Source organism: Hemiscyllium ocellatum, chromosome 47, assembly GCF_020745735.1.
Source record: "Hemiscyllium ocellatum isolate sHemOce1 chromosome 47, sHemOce1.pat.X.cur, whole genome shotgun sequence".
Lineage (NCBI taxonomy): Eukaryota > Metazoa > Chordata > Chondrichthyes > Orectolobiformes > Hemiscylliidae > Hemiscyllium > Hemiscyllium ocellatum.
In genome coordinates this window covers 21,810,395-21,829,311 of record NC_083447.1, presented here as the reverse complement: position 1 = coordinate 21,829,311, position 18,917 = coordinate 21,810,395, and the positions used below count along the sequence as shown (strand labels likewise).

The 18,917-nt window shown below is 42.0% G+C and overlaps 1 protein-coding gene across 1 annotated transcript in view; it reads left to right on the top strand.

Moving 5' to 3' along the window:
• Positions 1 to 18,917, top strand: part of LOC132836653 (complement C1s subcomponent-like) — a 42,091-nt gene that overhangs the window by 19,573 nt on the left and 3,601 nt on the right. The window contains exons 6-9 of the mRNA XM_060856038.1: positions 4,940 to 5,087; positions 7,107 to 7,219; positions 12,119 to 12,206; positions 13,735 to 13,854. Of these exons, the coding sequence (XP_060712021.1) occupies positions 4,940 to 5,087; positions 7,107 to 7,219; positions 12,119 to 12,206; positions 13,735 to 13,854 (469 nt within the window). The remainder of the gene's footprint in view (positions 1 to 4,939; positions 5,088 to 7,106; positions 7,220 to 12,118; positions 12,207 to 13,734; positions 13,855 to 18,917) is intronic.

The window sequence follows — 18,917 nt, the reverse complement described above, 5'->3', positions numbered from 1 at the left end:
CACTCCTAAGAACTTAATGTTCTCAAATTTCTCCACCTCAACTACTTTGATGTAGATAGGGGTGTGTCCTCCTCCTTTCTTCCTGAAGTAAGCTCTTTAGTTTCATCAACATTGAGGGAGAGATTGTTATCTTTGCACCAAGCATTCTTCCTGTATTCTGAGTCATTAATCTTTGATATCTGGCCTACAACAGTGCTGTCATCAGTGAACATTTAGATGGAGCTCAGACAAAATTTGGCAACACTGTTGTGAGTGAACAGGGAGTGCTGCAGGGGGCTACATTTGCATCCTTGTGGAGAGTTGATGGTAAGGATTATCATGGAAGAGGTGCTGTTGTCTACCTTCAATGATTGTGGTCTATGGGTCAGGAAGTTGAAGATCCGGTTGCAGAAGGTGATGCAGAGACCTAGGTCACAGAGTTTGGAGATCAGTTTGATTGGGATTAAGGTGAAGGTGTAGTTGATAAATAGAAGCCTGCCACAGGTATCCTTATCATCCACATGTTCCAGGGATAAGTGTAGGGCTCAAGAAATGATGCCTGATGTGGACCTGTTGTGCCAGTCAGCATTTCAAGCGATCAAGGCAGGCTGGGAGGCTAGCATTGATATGAGCCATGACTAACCTCTCAAAGCACTCCATATTATGGAAGTCAGAACCACCAGGCCATCGTCATTGAGCCACATTGCATATATTTTCCTTGGTACTGGGAGGATGGTGGTCTTCCTGAAGCAATTGGGACTTCAGATTGTAGCAAGGAGAGGTTAAAGATGTCAGTGAGTACTTCTGCCAGCTGGTCTGCAAAGGATCTGAGTGCATGGATAGGGACTCCACCCGGGCCAGTCACTCTCCATGGATTCACCCTCAAGAAGGTCAGGCAGCATCCGAGGAGCAGGAGAATCAACATTGTGGGCAAAAGGTTTTTGTCAGGAATGAGGCTTATGAGCTGAGGGGGTAGAGAGAAAGTTGGGTGGGGGGTGGGGTTGGGGAGAAGGTAGCTGAGAGCATGATAGTTAGATGGAGGTTGGGAGGGGGGAGGCAGGGGAAGATAATGCTGATAGGTCAGAGAGGAGGGTGAAGCTGATAGGTGGGAAGGAAGATGGACAGGTGACACAGGTCATGAGAGCATTACCAAGTTGGAAGGTTCGAACTGGGATAATGTGGGAAGAGGGGAAATGAGGAAACTGGTGAAATCCACATTGATGCCGTGCAGTTTGAGGGTCCAAAGGCGGAAGATAAAGTGTTCTTCCTCCTGGTGTCGGGTGGTCAGGGCATTGTGATGGAGGAGATCCAGGACCTGCATGTCTTTGGCAGAGTGTGAGTGAGAGTTGAAGTGCTTGGCCATGGTGTGGTAAAGTTGATTGGTGCAGAGGAACTCTCCAATCATGAGGGGAATGTATAGAGTAAATAGACAGGTTTTTTTACCTGAGGTGGGGGAGTCCAGAACTAGAGGGTGTAGTTTTAGGGTGAAAGGGGAAAAATATAAGAGAGTTCTAAGGGGCAACTTTTTCATGCAGAGGGTAGTATGTGTATGGAGTGAGCTGCCAGAGGAAGTGGTGGAGGCTGGTACAATTGCAACATTTAAAAGGCATCCGGTTGGATATATGAACAGGAAGGGTTTGGAGGGATATGGGCCAGGTGCTGGCAGGTTGGACTCGATTGGGTTAGGATATCTGGTCGGCATGGACAAGTTGAACCAACGGGTCTGTTTCTGTGCTGTACATCTCTATGACTCTATGATCATAATTCTACTAGTTTAAAAATAGTGATGGAAAAGGATAGACCAGATCTAACAGTTGAAGTTCTAAACTGGAGGAAGACTAATTTTGATGGTATTAGGTAAGAACTTTCAAAAGCTGGTTGGGTGCAAATGTTCATAAGTAAAGGGACAGCTGGAAAATGGGAAGCGTTCAGAAATGAGATAACAAGAGTTCAGAGACAGTATATTCCTGTTAGGCTGAAAGGAAAGGCTGGTAGGTGCAAGGAATGCTGGATGACTAAAGAAATTAAGGGTTTGGTTCAGAAAAAGAAAGAAGCATATGTCAGGTAAAGACAGGAGAGATTGAGTGAATCCTTAGAAGAGTATAAAGGCAGTAGGAGTATACTTAAGAGGGAAATCAGGAAGGCAAAAAGGGGACATAAGATAGCTTTGGCAAGTAGGGTGAAGGAGAATCCAAAGGGATTTTGTAAATACATTAAGGACAAAGGGGTAACTAGGGAGAGAATACGGCCCCTCAAAGATCAGCAAGGCAGCCTTTGTGTGGAGCCACAGGAAATGGGGGACACGCTAAACAGGTATTTTGCATCAGTGTTTATTGTGGAGAAGGACATGTAATCTGTAGAATGTGGGGAAATAGATGGTGTCATCTTGAAAAATGTCTATATTACAGAGAAGGAAGTACTGGATGTCTGGAAACACAGAAAGGTAGATAAATCCACAGGAGCTGATCAGGTGTACCCTGGAACTCTGTGGGAAGCGAAGGAAGTGATTGCTGGGCCTCTTGCTGAGATATTTGTATCATCAATAGTCACAGGTCAGGTGTCAGAAGACTGGAGGTTGGCTAACGTGGTACCATTATTTAAGAAAGTGGTAAGGACAAGTTAGGGAACTATAGAGCGGTGAGCCTGACGTCGGTGGAGGGCAAGTTGTTGGAGGGAATCCTGACAGATAAGATTTACAGGCAAGGACTGTGGAAAAGCAAAGACTGATTAGGGATGGTCTTTGTGCGTGGTAAATTATGTCTCATGAACTTGATTGAGTTTTTTGAAAAAGTAACATAGAGGATTGATGAGGGTAGAGTGGTGCACAAGTTTAGACCTCATGGAATACAAAGAGAACTAGCCATTTGGATATAGAACTGGCTCAAAGGTAGAAGACAGAGGGTGGTGATAGAGTGTTGTTTTTCAGACGGGAGGCCTATGACCAATGGAGCCACAAGGATCGGTGCTGGATCCACTACTTTTTGTCATTTATATGAACGTAGGAGGTATAATTAGTAAGTTTCCAGATGACACCAAAATTGGAGGTATAGTGGACAGCGAAGAAGATTACCTCAGATTACAATAGGATCTTGATCAGTTGGGCCAATAGGCTGAGGAGTGGCAGATGGAGTTTAACTAAAATAAATGCAAGGTGCTGCATTTTGGGAAAGCAAATCTTAGCAGAACTTATACACTTAATGCTCAGGCCCTAGGGAACGTTGCTGAACAAAGAGACCTTGGAGTGCAGGTTCATAGCTCTTGGAAAGTAAAGTCGCAGGTAGATAGGATAGTGAAGAAGGCATTTGGTATGATTTCCTTTATTGGTCAGAGTATTGAGTACAGGAGTTAGGAGGTCATGTTGCAGCTGTACAAGGCATTGGTTAGGCCACTTTTGGAATATTGCATGCAATTCTGCTCTCCTTCCTTTCAGAAAGATGTTATGAAACTTGAAAGGGTTCAGAAAAGGTTAACAAGGATGTTGCCAGAGTTGGATGATTTGAGCAATAGGGAGGGGCTGAATAGATGGGGGCTGTTTTCCCTGGAGAGTCAGAGGCTGAGGGATGACCTCATAGATGTTTATAAAATCATGAGGGACATGAATAGGATAAATAGACAAAGTATTTTCCCTGGGGTAATGGAGTCCAAAACTAGAGGGCATAGGTTTAGGGTGAGAGGGGAAAGATATAAAAAGGGATCTAAGGGGCAATTTTTTTCATGTAGAGGGTAGTGCATGTCTGAAATGAGCTGCCAGAAGAAGTGCTGGACGTTGGTAGAATTGCAACATTTAAAAGGCGTGGGTATATGAAAAGAAAGGGTTTAGCAGGATACGAGCCAAGTGCTGGCAGGTGGGAATAGATTAGGTTGGGATATCTGATCGGCATGGACGAATTGGACAGAGAGGTCTGTTTCCGTGCTGTACGTCTCTGTAACTCCATTTCGTGTAGGCATTGCCGCAGTCAGCGGGCTTGAGTCTCTAACGTAGTACAGTATTACCTCTTCGCATCGCTAATGGCCTTGTGGAGATTGTATCTGGATTTCCTGTAAAGGTTTGAGTTGTCTGACTTGAACACCGCACACCTGATCTCCAGTTGGCAATGGATTTCCTGGTTCATCCATGTCTTCAGTTGGAGAACATACAGATTGTGTTCTTTGGCATGCAGCTTTATGCACTTGCTAATGAAGTCTGTGATGGTGGTGGCATACTCGTCTGGTTGGCTGCAGAATTCTTGCATATGGATCAGTCCACTGATTCCAAGCAGTCCCACAGAAGGTCTTCTGCTGTCTCAGAGCAGCACTGTCCTAATTCTGTGCTGGGACCTCACATTTCCACTTCTGCTATTAAACTGGGTGAAAGAACACAGCATTGTGATCTGATTTTTCGAAGTACGGAGAGGGTATGGAGTGGCAGGCATCTTTGATGGCTGTGTAGGATGTCTGGCCCCTACATGGGACAGGAAACATGTTGAGGATATTTTGATAGCGCCCTCTTGAGTTACCAGTTATAATGAATAAGGCTTCTGGGAATTTCATCTCGAGTGGGTTTGTACTGGTATAAATTTCTTCACTTCTACCTTGGTGGTAAGTAGACTGCTGTCAGGATGGCAGTGATGAACTTGCACATCAGGTAGTAGGGATGACATGAATGGTCAATAACTCAATTCAAATAAAGAAGCCTGAGGGACAAGGCCAAGGAAGAAAAATCTTCTCTCTATGCAATAACTGACTGGGATTTGGAATGCACTCTCTGTACAGGTGGTGGAAGCAGAATTAATTGTGGTGTTTAAAACTGAATTGGATAGATTCTGAGAAAAAAAACATTGCAAGGTGAGAGGACAGTTTTTGTGAAATTAATAGGAATGCTCTCTGAGAGAGCCGGTTCAATCTTGATTGGCTGTCTGGCCTCCTTCAGTATTAGACTGATCCATGATTCTGCAACTAATATAGATTTTCCTGATTCCAGATCACATCTGGAGAAAAAGAATATGGCCCCTTCTGTGGAGATAGTGCTCCGGTTATTCATGAACTTCTGTCAAATGAAGTGGAGATAACTTTCCGCACCGATGATCAAGGAGAGAAGAAAGGGTGGAAAATAATGTACAAATCAACCGGTAAAATGTAGAATTTGCCAAAGTAACATAAACTTTACTGTACAGGAGGCCATGTAGCCTGTGGTTGTGCATCACTACACACATTCCCCCACCCTCTCTATGTCTCACCCCATCAGCATGTCAATCTCTCCCCTTCTCCTTCAAGTCTGTATCCAATTTGTTCATTCAAACCATTTCTTATAATCACCTTAACTTACTCCCACTGGTAGTGAGTTCTGCATTCTCACCACTCTCGGGATGAAGATGTTTCTGAATATATTTATGTGTGACTGTCTAACACTAACTTCCCCTAATTTTAGTTTCCCCCAAAAATGGAAACATCTTTCCCAAGTCTACTCTATTGAAACTTATAATTTTAAAGTTTAATTCTGATCACAGCCCCCATGCCCAAACTTTTTGAGAAGAATATTCCAACCTGTTTTTCTTTTTACTTTTCTAATCGTTATTTATCCTTTAGTTCAGATAGCATCCCAACTAATCATTTTCAAAGTTTTCTTCAGTACCTTTATACAATTCTTTACTTTCTCTGTAGAGACTCATTTTAAATTTGATTCTGAAATATGGTATATCTAACAGTTCAATGCACCCAAAATACTGACCTTTCAACAATACTATGTTCCCTCAGTGCAGTGCTGCCTCAGTACTGACTGTCCTACAGTGCAGCATTCATCAACACTAACTGTTCAATGACACAGAACTCAATTAGTACTGATTCTACAACAGTGCAGCACTCTCTCCATACTGTCCCTCTGACAGTGCAGCTTTCCCTCAGTACTGATCCTCCAATCATGCAGCACTCTCACAATACTGACTCTCTGACAATGCGTCATTCACTCAGCATTGACTCTCTGACATTCAATACTGACTGTCTGACTGTCATTCCTTCAGTGGTGATTCTGTGACTGTACAGCATTCCCTATCCTTTGGAAAGGCAGCATTCCTTTTACACTGATTTTTCTACTAGTGTAGTACTGTGGAAGGTGATAGCTTTGACGTTTGAATCAGAGTAGTGCTAGACTTTTGATTCAGAGACTCAAGTGATTTTCTGGAGACCTGGGTTCAAATCCAGCAAAGGAAGATGGTGGAATTTGAATTCAATTTAAGCCTCTAATGATCATTATGAAACCATTGTTGATTGTTGACTAAAAAAACGTCTGATTTGTTCATGTCCTTTAAGGAAGGAAACTGCAGTCCTACATCATCTGCAGTACTGTTGTTGACTCTTTATTACCTCCCTGGCCAATTAGGTATGGGCAATAAATGCTGGCCTAGCCAGCAAAGCCCACATCCTGCAAATGATTTTTTTTTTCACAACTCCCGCAGTGTTGATTCTCTCTCAGTGCAGTATTCCTTTAATAAGGAGCTTATGATCTTCTGACAGTGCAATACTCCCTCTGTCCTGACCCTCCAATGATGCAGTATTTCCACACTGGGAATGTGAGCTTGTATTCCAAGCTCCAGTCTCTAGAATGGGACTTGAACCCTCAGTATCATGAATTCTGAATGAGAGTAATAGCCACTGTCCCATGGCTGCTGCAGGAAGAAGACCCAGTAGTTAGCAGAGTACAGTTGTGAAATCAATTTCTATATTGTTGGTGACCTTGTACGTTCATTAAAATATAAAGAGAAGATGTAATATCACACTTTGATAAAGTAGTAACTGCTTGTTTCAAAGAATGTAGGTCCGTGATGAGAGACTAATTCAAGATAATTAATGAACGACCCAGAGCATTAGTTGAGAATGCCTCATTTTTACGAAGTGAGTTGTTATAATCTGGAATGTGCTGCCTCAAAAGGCAGTTGAGAAAGATTTAGTAGGAAATTTCAAGAGGGGAAGTGATAAATACTTCAAATAGAAAATTATTTTCAAGCCTATAGGAAAAGGGAATAACTAGATTGCTCTTTCAAATTGTTACCAAAGACATGGTAGGTTGAATGTCATATTTCTGTGCGATATTTCTCTGAGACAATATTGCTTGTTTAAAATCTAATATGGTTTCCTGTTTGTTTTGTCTGCAGCCAAACAATGTCCCACTTACATCTTGGAGCATAATGTTATTCAGCCGAATAAATCAGAGTATGATTATAAGGACATTGTACAACTGAGCTGTGATGTTGGGTTTGAGCTCTACGTAAGTTGCATTCTCTTTAAACCAAGTAATGAACATTGAGGACTCTGTTAACTCTGGTCAACCCTGTTTTGAAATTTAATGCATAAACTTTTCATGCTGATTCAGAAAATTATGAGCACAATTCCCACTCTGGAGTGTTATTAAAGTTATATACTACACAAATTATCACCCTTTGGGATTTTGATTTAAAATAGAGGCAGATGTGTGGTTTCAGTTCTGTTCAGGTTATTTTTTAGAAGATCAGATTTGGGAATAGTGACCTGAATACAATATACCCAAACAGGCTTCTGTCAATTGTGTGACAAGACACCTGCTAGTCAATGGATGATTTGTTTATGCTGTTGTGTTTATACAAACCTGAAGCCATTAGTTTAGCTTTTGACTTCAGTTCCAAAGAATCAGGAGTTTAGTTTGGAAAAGAGAGCTGTTTCCTCTTAGCAGGAGAATCATGGTCAGGGAACAATCACCCTACCTGAAGTGTTTTCATAGCATCAGGGAAGAATAACATAATCCCTACATTGTGGATTGGCTATTTAGCCCATAAAGACCACATCTCCAAAGCACATACTACCCAGACCCAACCCCCTATCCTATAATCCTGCATTTGCCATGGTCAACCCACTTGCACTTTGTGACAAAGTGGAGATCAACACCCCTCTGATAATTAAACCCAAAACATCCAGAGGAACTCACCTTGTTTCATAGTCACATTAAAAATAAGTGTGAAAATGGTATAACCTACCTCTTATTCCCAACCCTCATAAAAGTGTGATTAAATGAAATGGAATCCTTTACCCACTCTATAATTAACACATAAATTATGTATACAATTTCAACACTGAACAAACTAACAGAACAATTAACAAACTGAGCAGTTCCTCTCTAACTACCTATTCCTGAATAAAATAAGACTGTATGCTGTTCCAATAACTTAGGTCCCACTTATCTAAATCCAAGTAATAAGAAAACAATAAATTAAAACTTAGTCTCTCAAAGTTCACACAGAATAGATCCTTCTCAACTTTCTGTATCGTCTTTCATTGTCTTCCTCTGGCTGAAATGCTTCTTAGGCATTTTCTCTGATATTTTTGCCTGGAATATTATCGAACCGTGACATGATACCTTTATGAATAGAATGGTGCCTTTTTCTAAGAGTGTGGAGATTTCTTATCTCTTCAGTTGGTTCTCTCCAGTATGTCCAATTGTCCCTGTCTTTATACCCATGCGGACGTATTGATTTCTGTACAACCAAATTGGTTCAAGGTTGTCAACACCATCAGATTTAAATTTAATTGGCTTTCAACATCAAAGTGCTTAGTTTAAATTATTTGGATAAATTTGAAAAGACTTGTCGTCTTGGTAAAAATGCTGCATGGCTATTTGATACAAAATGTTTCAATCTGTAAACCTGGACTTTAATTGCTGTTCAAACATCCATCTTAACTTCTAAGCACTGAAAAAACACCATTGTCTAAAGGGACAATGCTTTCCCTCATTTTACCATACCAACTTTACAACAATATCCCTGGGTGATTTTACATAGCCAATCTACTTCACCTGAATATCTTTGGAATGTAGGAGGAAACCCACACAGATATGGGGAGAACATGCAAACTCCACATAGACAGTTGCGCGAGGCTAGAATCAAACCAAGGTCCCTAGTACTATGAGGTAGCAGTGATAACCACTGAGCCATTGTGCTGCCCAAGTTTTACTTTGTGAAGTTTCATTTGGGAGCATTTGTATAGAACTCTTCAAATTGTTAGAACTGAAAAAAAAAGTTTTTAACTGTCTTGGTATACATACAATTTTATTTGGTTCTCTTTCTTTTGCATAATGAACACCTTACATAAAATATTTCAATTACTGTCCACCATGGTGACCTACCACAAAAGTTTAACCTATGAACTATCAAGGTGGGGTTCACTCTGGGATGTGACTTGTTTAATATTACTATTACATGGGACCATAAATAAGGGATTTGAATGAAAGAATTTCACCCAAAGCATCACTGTAATATTGATTGAGTGCTGCACTGTATTTCAGACATGAAATGGAGGTCCAATAGTTCTCTCAGAGGACGCAAAGATGCCATGATCAGTATTTTAGGGAACAGCTGGGATTCTTTCCCCTCAGTTCCGCTTATTCTCCAGTTCAGTTCACAAAAAAGAAGTGGCCATTATCTCATTTCTCTTTGTGGGAGCATTCTCTTTGCAATTTAGCTGCTGCTTTCCAACAATAGAACAGTGCATGCAATTCAATGATTCCAAAGTACTTTGGATTGTCCAAAGAGGGTGAAGGGTGACATTTAATTCCAGTCTTTATTTCATTTTAAAGTACTTGAGAAACTCAGCAGGTCTGGCAGCATCTGTGGTGAGAGGCATTGAGTTAACATTTTGAGGATAAGATGAGTTTTAAACACAAGTCATATTAGAATCAAAATATGTGGGCAGCACAGTGGTTAGCACTGCTGCTTCAAAGCACCAGAGACCTGGGTTCAATTCCCGCCTCAGGCGACTGTCTGTGTGGAGTTTGCTAATTTTCCACATGTCTGCGTGGGTTTCCTCCGGGTGCTCCGGTTTCCTCCCACAGTCCAAAAATATACAGGTTAGGTGAATTGGCCATGCTAAATTGCCCATAGTGTTAGGTGAAGGGTAAATGTAGGGGAACAGGGTAGGTTGCGCTTCAGTGGGTCGGTATGGACTTGTTGGGCCGAAGGGCCTGTTTCTATACTGTAAATAATCTAAATCTGCTTCTCAGTCTCCTGAACTTGAACCAAAAGACTTGGGATATATATGCACACAAAACGTTGTGGTCAAGTTGAAAACATTGTCAAAAAGTTAGACTGATCTTTGACTTTATTAACTCAGAGATTGTGTACAAAGGAGGAGAAAGTGAGGACTGCAGGTGCTGGAGATCAGAGCTGAAAATGTGTTGCTGGAAAAGTGCAGCAGGTCAGGCAGCATCCAAAGAGCAGGAGAATCAACATTTCGGGCATGAGCCCTGCTTCAGGAAGGATTGTGTACTAAAGCAAGGATAATATGATAAACCTTTATAAGGTGCCATTTGGGCCTTCACAGGTGTGAGTTGTATTTAATTTTGGGTTCCATACTTTAGGAAGGAGTCATGGTTCTTAGATTAGATTACTTACAGTAATCGGCCCAACAAGTCCGTACCGACCCGCCGAAGCGCAACCCACCCATACTCCTACATTTACCCCTTACCTAACACTACGGGCAATTTAGAATGACCAATTCACCTGACCCGCACATCTTTGGACTGTGGGAGGAAACCGGAGCACCCGGAGGAAACCCACGCAGACACGGGGAGAACGTGCAAACTCCACGCAGTCAGTCGACTGAGGCGGGAATTGAACCCGGGTCTCAGGTGCTGTGAGGCAGCAGTGCTAACTGCTGTGCCACCGTGCCACCCACATTTACCAGAATTGCATCAGGGATGAAGGGCCTCAATAATATGTATAGGCTGGTAAACCTAGAACTGTTCTTTTTGCAGCAGGGAAGTATTACAGAGGTCTTCCAAATCATGAAGGGTTTAACGAGAGTGTATCAAGGAGAAACTATTTCTAGTGGCTGAAGACACAGACTAAAGCTAATTGGCAACAGAACAAGGGGTGATATGAATAACTAATGCTTTTAAACAGTGAGTGGTTTTCATCTGGAATTCAAGGTCAACTGTTGGAACAGATACATTTGTGTATTTCAAACTAACTTGGGTAAATAATTGAATTTAACCTAAGTGCAAGGCTATGTGAAATGAGCAGGGAAGTGGAGTTAATTGGACACTTCTATCAAACAGCCAAAGCATTGCATGATGGTCTTAATAATCTAACTGAATCATAGATTGGTTTGTGTAACAGAAGGCGGGCAATTGGTCTATCATGTCCAATCTGAATCTCTACAAGAGCAAAGCAGGTAGTTACAATTGCCACTTTTTCCTGTGTAGCCCAGAGTTTCTTTTACTCATTATATAATGATCTAATTCTCTTTTAAAAGCCTCAGTTGAATCTGTTTTTACCATTCTGTCAGGAAGTACTGCCAGATCAAACCACTCACTGTGTGAAAAATGTTTTTTCTCATGCTGCTGTTATTCTTTTGCCAGTCACCTTAAAACCAGATTCCTCTAGTTCCTGCTCCTTCTACAATGCCAATAGCTTCTCCCAATCGGCTCTGTATGGACCTCTCAACATCTTGAACAGCTCAATCTAATTGTCTCTTAATCTTCATTCCAAGAACAAGAGGACATATATTTTCTACTCATCTTGAATACCTTCACGTCCTTCCTAAAGTGCGGTGTCCAGAAGTGGTCACAACACTCCAGTTAAGGTTGAATAATTGATTTATAGAGGTTTTTCTCATCACTTTGTTGTTTTTCTTACTCTAGACCCCTGTTTATGAATCCCAGGGTTCTGGATACATAATTAACCATTGTCTCAACCTGCGCTGCCAGATTCATTGACTTGAGCACATATACTCTAAAGTTCCTGTGCTCCTACCCTCACGTTTGGACTTGCTCTTTAACTTATGCAGTCCCTCCCAATTTTAACTACCAAACATTAGTCTGCATTAAATCATTTCACAATTCTCTGCATTAAATTTCTGCAGCCACATGTCCCCCTTTTCCATAAACCTGTCGAAATCCTCTTGATACTTGTGATATCCTCTTCACAGTTCACAATATTTCAAAGTTTTCCGCCATTCCCTGCTGTGTTGATCCCATGATTCTACACACATTATTAAGGCTTGTCTGTCTCTGTCGTTCAGTCACCCTGCTCTCTGACTCCCTCTGGTGGAGCCACAGCTGCTAGCTGACTCCTGAGAACTTGCAGAAGGATTCCTTGGTACTCCTTTAATTCTGTTCCATTAACTGTGCTCCCTGTAGGATTCAAAGCAAAAAGAGCACATCAGTTCCGCCATGCTGCATTGCCAGAAGGATGGGACATGGAATAGTGACCCATATTCCTGCAGACGTAAGTGAAGTAATGTAATGTATCCTAAACGGCTGGGGAGTCTCTCTGATCATCGTTCTTCCATTAATTGCTTCTTTCAATCTTATCTTGTTGACCAAGTGGATCTCTTCTGGTACATTGTAATATCCTTACCTCAAGACAAAGAGGCACAAGTTCAGGGCCCAACCTGTTCCAGAGATATGTAATCTGAACAAGTTGGTTAGAAAATATCAACCTTTTGATCAAATAATTGTTTAGGAAGAGACATAACAACAGGAGTCAGTCATTCTGCATTTCAAACATGTTCCCATGTTCAATGATGTTATGGCCTGCTTGTCACAGTATCTCCTTATGTGGCAGGCTGTTCTGATTTATGCACTAATGAAGTATCTTGAATACAAGGGCACTTGATGTTTTGTCAGAACAGAACAGGAGGTGGACTAGCTCTTTGTTTGAGAATGGCAGAATGTGGGCCGTGGTTCCAAACATCAAAGCAGAGAATCAGTTTGCTTAGAGACAAGAGAAAGAAAAGGTGAGGTTGAATGCAAATGTTGCTGAAAAAGCCAGTATCTGTTGCCAATTCATGAACTGAGGAGCTTCTCAGCCAGTTCAGAGGGCAGATAAGAGTCAATCACATTGCTGTGGGTCTGGACAGACATGCAGGCCAGACCAGGTAGGTAAAGAGATTTCTTTCCCTAAAGGCCATGAGTGAACTGGAGAAGTTTTAATCATAATTGACTATAATTTAATTGTTATTACTACTATCCAATATTGGGACTAGCTTTCAATTCAAAATTCATTTACTGAGTTTTATTTACATGAGCCACCATGGTGGGATTTGAATCCACGTCCCAAGAGCCTGGCCTCCAGATTCAATGGCATGACCACTGTGCCTCCTTTTTCACATATAGATATCCCAGCTGTAGCTACATTGTTGGACTTGTACAAATCAAGAAATAGTGACAGCTTTTAAGGAAAGTACCATCAGCATATGGTAGCCTTTACACTGCTTGGCATGAACAAATTGACAAAGGTAGATTTGATGATATGTTGTGGAACAATCCAGGAAACAGGCTGTTAGTAATAATGAATTAGCAGCATTAATTCATGATCTTCTAATGAAGGACCTTCTAAAAAAAGAGTGATCATGATGAGCTAGAATTTCATGTTACATTTGAGGTTGTGAAACCTGGTGCCTTAGAGTCATAGAGATGTACAGCATGGAAACAGACCCTTTGGTCCAACCCGTCCATGCTGACCAGACATCCCAACCCAATCTAATCTCATCTGCCAGCAACTGGCCCATATCCCTCCAAACCCTTCCTATTCATATACCCATCCAAATGCCTATTAAAACAAGTCTCTTAAACTTAAGTAAAGGCAGTTAGAAAGGTACAAACACAGAGTTGGTTAAAATAGACTGGAAAAATGGTGAAACGATAAATTGAACAAACAAATAAATATGTAAATATTATTATTGAAATTAAGAACCTTGATAGATGTCTCATGATTGATTGCAGCTTATTGCTCGACTGTTTCCCATTCACAGCTGTGAACTGCGGACCTCCCAGTAAACTGACAAATGGACATGAGAACTTCACATCCACAGTTTACAGACACTGGAATACGTACAGCTGTGAAGAACCATACTATAAACTTGAAGGAAACGGTGAGACCCATTATGTTCATGGCAGCCAACAAGCACCCACGCAGTCTAAATCATATTTTCAGACTTGGAACTTACTCCATTACTTGTAGTTTATGAAACATCAATGCTTGTGCACAAAACACAGAAAGCTAGTATACAGGTGCAGCAGGTAATCAGGAAGGTTCATGAATGTTGGTCCTTATTTCACAGGGTTGAGAGTTTAAGAGTAGGAATGTCTTACTCCAAGGTGTACAACGCGTTTGTGAAATCACAGCTGGAGTACAGAGAGCAGTTTTTGTTCCTTTATTTGAGGGAAGATATCATTTCATTGGAGGCAGTTCAGAGAAGTTTCAGGAAGGTGATGCCTGGTGAGCAAAGGTTAAACAACTTGGGACTCTGCTCATTGGAATTTAGAAGGAGGAGAGGTGATCTCATTGAAACATGTCTGATTCTTAAGGGACTTGACAGAGTAAATGTTGAGAGGATGAGAAGAGTCACAGGAGGGTCTAGGACCAGAGGGTATGGTCTCAGATTTAAGACGCATCAATTTAAGGTTGAGGTGAGGAGGATTTTTTTTTCTCTCACAGAGTATTGAGTCTTTGAACTTCTTGCCATACAGAGCAGTGGGGAACAGAGTCCTTGTGTATATTTAAGGCTGAGAAAGATAAATTCTTAATCAGCAGGGGAATCAAGGGTTACAGGGAATGAACAGGAAAATGGATGTGAGGTGTATCTGATTAGCAAAGATCTCATTGAATGGCTAAGCAGGATCTCGGGGCCAAATGGCCTACTCCTGTCCTATTTTTCATGGACTTATGTGGAGCAGTTAATATTGATGTCAGGATTTCTGGAATGACCCTTTTTACAAGCAACAAGCTCCAGATCCCCAGTAAAGTTAGAGTAGGAGGCCTTTTTAAGATCGAGATGAGGAGGAATTTTTCCTCTCCTAGGGTAGTGAATCTATACAACTCTTTACTGCAGAAGGCTGTTGAGGTCGAGTCATTAAGGTACATTCAAGTCGAAGATAGAATCAAATACATTTCGCAACTCAGAACTGGGTGTCCCTTATGGATAGTGGGCCTTTAGTAGCAGTAGAATTGTATCCAACTACAATTGATAATTTCACAGTGAAGCATATTTCCTTCTCTACCATTACCGTAGGGTCAGGCGAATGACCCAGCTGCAATGAAGAATGTAATAGGGCATGCCAGGAGCAGAATGAGGCAGACCTGAAAGTGAGCTAAAATAATGTGAAGCTAAAGCCAGGCCTATTTTCATGCTATACAGTGATAGCCAGAGTTAAGCAATCCCACATTCAACAGAACGGATCAAAGCTCTGCAGTCCTTGCATGGTGGTGGGCAATTAAATAACTCACTGGAAGGGAAAGAGATTCTTCCAATATTGCCACATTCAATAGTGGGGGAGCCCAGTACATTAGAGCAAAAGGCAAGACTGAAGCATTTAAGCAACCTTCAGCCAGAAGTGTCAAGTAGGTGATCCATATTGCCTCCCTCCTGAGCTGCCTGTCATCACAGGTGCCAATCTTCAGACAAATTGCTTCATCTCATATAATATCAAGAACTGGCTGAAGGCACTGGATCTTGCAAAGGTCACGAGCATTGACAACATTCCACGAATAATACTGAATATTTGTTCTCCAGACCTAGCCACACCTCAAGATGTGCTGTCCTCTTAGAACTACAACACCAAATAATGTAGAAAGTTGCCTCTGTCTGTCCTGCCCACAAAGATGAGAACAAATTGAATCCATTATCTAAAGGTTCCAGTCAAAGTGTGTTACAATACACTCCACTTGTCTAGAGAAGCTTAACATCATCCCAGAGAAAACATGCATCCCATCCATCAATTTAAAGATCAACTTCCTCCACCACTACTGCACATGGTAGCAGTGTGTACAATCTACAGGATTAACCACAACAGCTCATAATCATCTTTCAACAGCAACTTTCAAACCCATAACCACCAGGAAGGACAAGGACAGCAACTGCATGAAAACGTCACCACCTACAATTCCCCTCCAAGACACTCATCATCCTGACTTGGAAATCCATCACTTGTCCTTCACTGTCACTGGATCCATGTCCTAGAACTCCCTCACTAAAAGCCCGACATCAGTCAGCAACAGTCACAGAGTCAGCATTGCTGTGAAGAGGATGGGAATGTGGGACTGGGACATCATACTATTGCAGAAACATGACTGAGGGAGGGACAAGACTAGAAGCTCAAAGTTTAGGGGTATCGATGATATAGGAAAGATAGAAGGGGCGGCAAGAGAGGAGGGGGAGTGGCATTTTTGATTACGGAAAATGTCACAGCAGTATTTAGAGATGATATTCCCTGAAGGGTCTTCCAGTGAAGATACACAGAGGGAGCTGAGAAAAAAAAAAGGTGATCACTTTGCTGGGATTATACTATAAGATCCCCAATGGTCAGCAAGAAATTGAGAAGCAATTTTGTAGGGAGATCACAGATAGCTGTAAGAATAATAGAGTTGTATTATCTGTGGGCTCACCCGTTTCTGGACTCATAGCAGAAGCAGTGGTGCAAAGATTGGAACAAACAGCCCTACCACAAATCCAACCCAAACTCAGGATCAGGTATGTAGATAACACATTTGTCATCATTAAGAGAACAGCAATCGAGAACACACACCAGATTGTGGACACCATATTCACAGGGATCAGATTTACAAGAGAGGAGGAAACCAACAACCAACTCTCTGTCCTGGATGTGATGTTCCAAAGAACACAGAATGGTGAATGCACCACAAAAGTGTATAGGAAAGCTGCATACATCGACCAGGTGCTGAACTACAACAGCAAACAGCCAAACACACACAAGAAAAGCTGTATTAGCATCCTGTTCAAATGGACGGCAACACACTGTAGCACTCCTGACCTACAAAGGGAAGGTGAAGAACACTTCTATGGATTATTTGCCACGAACGGATCTCCCCGCAACTTCATCGGCAGATGCCTAACAAACAAACAACATCACAAGAACGTACCATGACCTAACTCACTAATCACACTACCTTACATAAAAAATGTCTTGGAACTGACAGCCAGACCTCTCCAACCATCAGATTCATGACAGCCCATAAACTGACAGCCCATGCTCAGACAAAGGATCAGGACAAAGGATCCTGTACCCATCATGTGCAAGACAAATGTAATTTACAAGATTCCATACAAAGACCACACAAAACATATATAGGACAAACAGGCAGACAACTAACAATCCGCATCCACGAACACCAACTAGCCATTAAACGTCACGACCAGCTGTCCCTATTAGCCCCACACACAGATGACAGGGACCACAAATTCGACTGGGACAACACAACAATCACAGGACAAGCTAAACATAGGACAGCCAGAGAATTTCTAGAAGCACGGCACTCAGCCATGGAGTCCGTCAACAAGCACATTGACCTGGACCCAATATACCGGCCACTATAATGAACAACTAGAACCGGCAACCGGATGCAGCGGGAACAAAGCCAAATAAATTCCAGAAGATGCAGTACAGCAGCACTTCTCAGGAGGCTCCAAAGCACTGAAGGTGTCACCTAGACAGGGGATGAAACATCTGTAAATCAACTTCCCAGCTTGACAAACATACACACAACCATAATAACCAGCATCCGAGCTACAAATCTTTCCATTAACCTTGAAGAGTTGCAATAGTAGAGGATTCTGATTTTCCAAACATAAACTGAGACTGCCATAGTGTTGAGGGCTTCAATGTGTTGGAATTTGTTAAGTGTGTTCAAGAAAGCTTTCTCAACCAATATGTAAATGGACCTGCTGGAGAATAGTCGACTTTTTTGGAAAATAAAGTAGGGTAAGTGACTGAGGTGTGAGGGAAGGATCGCTTTGAAGCTGCTGATTACCCCCATTTCAGAACTGGAGCTATGGGTGGGCTCATTGTGGGGCTTTCACAATACTGAGATTATCTTTCCAGTGCGCTCAGTGAGTACTCAAATCACATCAGGTAAAGACTGCAGAAGGAGGATAAGTGACAACCAGGCAGAGTAAAAGAAGGCAGCTAGTGCAGGATACCCTGTGGCCAATTCCCTCTCTAAGATTTATACCATTTTGTATACTGTTGAGGATGGGAGCACAGTCATCTCAGGGGATACCAGTGAGAGCCAGTTCCATGGAACCACAGGTAGCATTGCTGTGTAAGACAGGAGGAAGAAGACAATAGACAATAGACAATTGACAATAGACAATTAGGTGCAGGAGTAGGCCATTCAGCCCTTCGAGCCTGCACCGCCATTCAATATGCTCATGGCTGATCATTCCTAATTAGTATCCTCTTCCTGCCTTATCTCCATAATCCTTGATTCCACTATCTTTGAGGGCTCTATCCAACTCTTTCTTAAATGAATCCAGAGACTGGGCCTCCACTGCCCTCTGGGGAAGAGCATTCCACACAGCCATCACTCTCTGGGTGAAGAAGTTTCTCCACATCTCTGTCCTAAATGGTCTACCCCATATTTTTAAGCTGTGTCCTCTGGTTCGGCACTCACCCATCAGCGGAAACATGTTTCCTGCTGCCAGAGTGTCCAATCCTTTCATAATCTTATATGTCTCAATCAGATCCCCTCTCAGTCTTCTAAACTCAAGGGTATACAAGCCCAGTTGCTTCAGTCTTTCAGTGTAAGGTAATCCCGCCATTCCAGGAATTGACTTTGTGAACCTACGCTGCACTCCCTCAATAACCAGAATGTCTTTCCTCAAATTTGGAGAACAGAACTGCACACAGTACTCCAGGTGTGGTTTCACCAGGGCCCTGTACAGCTGCAGAAGAACCTCTTTGCTTCTATATTCAATTCCCCTTGTTATGAAGGCCAGCATGCTATTAGCCTTCTTCACTATCTGCTGTACCTGCATGCTGGCCTTCATTGACTGGTGTACAAGGACAGCCAGATCTCTCTGTACTGCCCCTTTACCTAAATTGATTCCATTGAGGTAGTAATCTGCTTTCCTGTTCTTGCCACCAAAGTGGATAACCATACATTTATCCACATTAAACTGCATCTGCCATGCATCTG